General features: G+C 48.7%; 1 protein-coding gene across 1 annotated transcript in view; it reads left to right on the top strand.

Moving 5' to 3' along the window:
- Positions 1 to 627: 627 nt before the first annotated feature.
- Positions 628 to 2,500, top strand: part of LOC107298914 (breast carcinoma-amplified sequence 3-like) — a gene marked incomplete at both ends in the record, with an annotated part of 54,405 nt that continues 52,532 nt past the window's right edge. Inside the window, one exon of the mRNA XM_015828272.1 lies at positions 628 to 700. Within this exon, the coding sequence (XP_015683758.1) occupies positions 628 to 700 (73 nt within the window). The remainder of the gene's footprint in view (positions 701 to 2,500) is intronic.

Below are 2,500 nucleotides of genomic sequence, written 5' to 3'. Positions count from 1 at the left end.
ACAATATTTGTAGCTCAGGATTGAAATGAGGGGTTCTTGATCACCCAAACTACTGTATGTAACATCATCAATGCTTCCATCAAAGACCTGTAGACTTCAACTCCCAAAATTCCTCAGCCACCATCGCACAGGCCTTAAAGTTGCCAAGGTTGGCCCCCTCTGACGTGAACCAAAGTAACTGTACTTACAAACATGGTCTGCCTATGTCAGTGTGAGCCATTTGTAGCTTTGTGAAGCAAAAAATAGTAATGGCCCTTTAAAACTGTGCACTGTATTTAGCTTTAATACGTTTAGTTCTATCTAACGTGCACACATGTTAACACATACAGCGCGGCTATAGTATTATTTATCCTTTTTATTATCTTCTTCACTTCACACCCATTACTGGTACTACTACTACTACCGTATTATTCTCTCCATTGTTTTGCAAGTAGACCGAATGGTTCCGTACCCGGAGACAAATTCCTTATGTGTCTAAATCACATTTGCCCAAATGAAGTACTCAATTCAAATCAATTCAATTCAACGATAGCAGCTTTTTAACCCATTTGATCTCTGGTCTGGTTTAATCATTCAGGGCAGCAAAGATGAGTAACCAACGTGTCTCTTGTGTTCTGCTCCTTTCAGATCGCGAGAAGAGTGATAACTTCGCCGAGAAAAGGCCTCTCCTTGCTGTGTGCAAAAGCATCGGATCTTCTGGGTAAGATGATTACATCCAGAGGGCGGGGTTTGCTCTATGGCAGTGATGGCGAACCTTTTAGAGACCGAGTGCCCAAACTGCAACCCCAAACCCACTTATTTATCGCCGGGTGCCAGGTGGGCGTGCCCGTGGTGGGTATGGCAGACTGGGTGGGTGTGGCCAAGGTGGGCATGGTCACCTCGATGTTGCTAGTGGGGAGGGACGCCTGTGGGGGCCAGGCAGGGTTGGGGGAGTTCCAGGGGGTCTCTGGCAGGTGGGGCGGTGGGCAGGAGGCTCGTCCTACGGGGTGAGGTGAGGCAAGGCGAGGCAGGGTGGGGGTGCCATTGTCACAGGGCAAGGCGAGGCAGGGGCCGGGGCAACTGCTGCCTGACACCATCGGCCCCCGCACACAGAGGCCAGCGAGCGCATGGGGGCCGACAGTGTCCATCAGCAGCCACAGCCTTCCGGCCCCTTGACCGACACACTCTGGGGCTCCGCAGCCCGCCGCCAGCAGTTCAGAGAAGCCGCCTCTGAGCTGGATGGCCGGCCGACAGCTGAGGAGGCAATGCAGTGCCCGGGAAAAGGAGAGCATGCGAGGCCCGGAAGGATGGGACGGGAGGGAGGGAAACCAGCCATGCTGGGATGCATCCGGCCACGTGGGACCTCGGCGAGTTAGCAGGTGGCTACTTGAAGAGGGATGGTTGCCATCTCCGGGGCATGGCGCACGTGCCCACAAAGAGGGCTCTGAGTGCCGCCTCTGGCACGCGTGCCATAGATTCGCCACCACTGCTCTATGGCCTTGTTGGCTTGTTATAATAAAGACAGCAAGGAGCCCAGTTGAGCCTTAAAAGACTTAATTGGCTCATTGTGGCAGATCCTGTGTGGGCCAGACCGTGTTCCTGTCTGATGTAGAGTGTGAACCTCTGTCTGCAATGAATTTGGGACAGAGATTGCTCCTGTTTTGGTCTCCGAAATAACGTCTGCTTTCCTTCACAGTATATATATTTTTTTCTGAACAAATGTCACCATCCTCGCCCTTGTAATTAATTATGGTCTTTTCTACCCGTCTCCTATAACTTTTCTGGTTTCCGTAATCGTAGTTGCGGTAAAGATAGAAAATACTAGGTAGACTTCGACTTACGAACACACTTGAGCCCAAAATTTCAGTTGCGAAATGAGACAGTTGTGAAGTGAATTTGGCCCCATTTTACAATCTTTTTTTTTGGCCACAGTTGTTAAAGGGAAGTCCTGCCGTCGTTAAGTGAGCATCACGGGTTGTTAAGTGAATCTGGCTTCCCCATTGGGTTTGCTTGTCAGAAAGTCACAAACGGCGATCACATTTATGGCACTGCAACCGTCATAAGTACATGCCAGTTGCCGAGTGCCCAAATTTTGATCACGTGGCCACGGGGAGGCTGCCACGGTTGTAAGTGTGAAAAACGAACCCGAGTCTCTTTTTTTCAGTGACGCTGTGACTTTGAACTGTTGTAGATTGAGGACTAGCTGTGATTGTTTACATTTCTGCAAGAAATGAATTTTTTTTTTAAATTAAAATACCGGTTGGAGTCTGAAGAACCAATGTTTAGGAACAAATATCGTGGGTACCATAAAAAAAAAAAAAAAAACTGCAGCCCGCGAGCACATGAATCCCTGTTAAAAAAAAAAAATCTGCTCTCACGATAATCCAAGAAATTCAGTGCCAAGAAAACCCCAATTTTGTATCTCTTGTAGATGCAGAGTAAACAGGCGTCTATGAGTCAGTCTTATTCGCACAACTGCACATCTGCTTTTCGCAGAATGGAAGCAAAGAGTCATGCCGAA

Source organism: Protobothrops mucrosquamatus, unplaced genomic scaffold (genome assembly GCF_001527695.2).
Source record: "Protobothrops mucrosquamatus isolate PMUCROS unplaced genomic scaffold, P.Mucros_1.0 scaffold4363, whole genome shotgun sequence".
In the NCBI taxonomy this organism is placed as follows: Eukaryota; Metazoa; Chordata; class Lepidosauria; order Squamata; family Viperidae; genus Protobothrops; species Protobothrops mucrosquamatus.
This window is presented reverse-complemented; position numbering and strand designations above follow the sequence as displayed.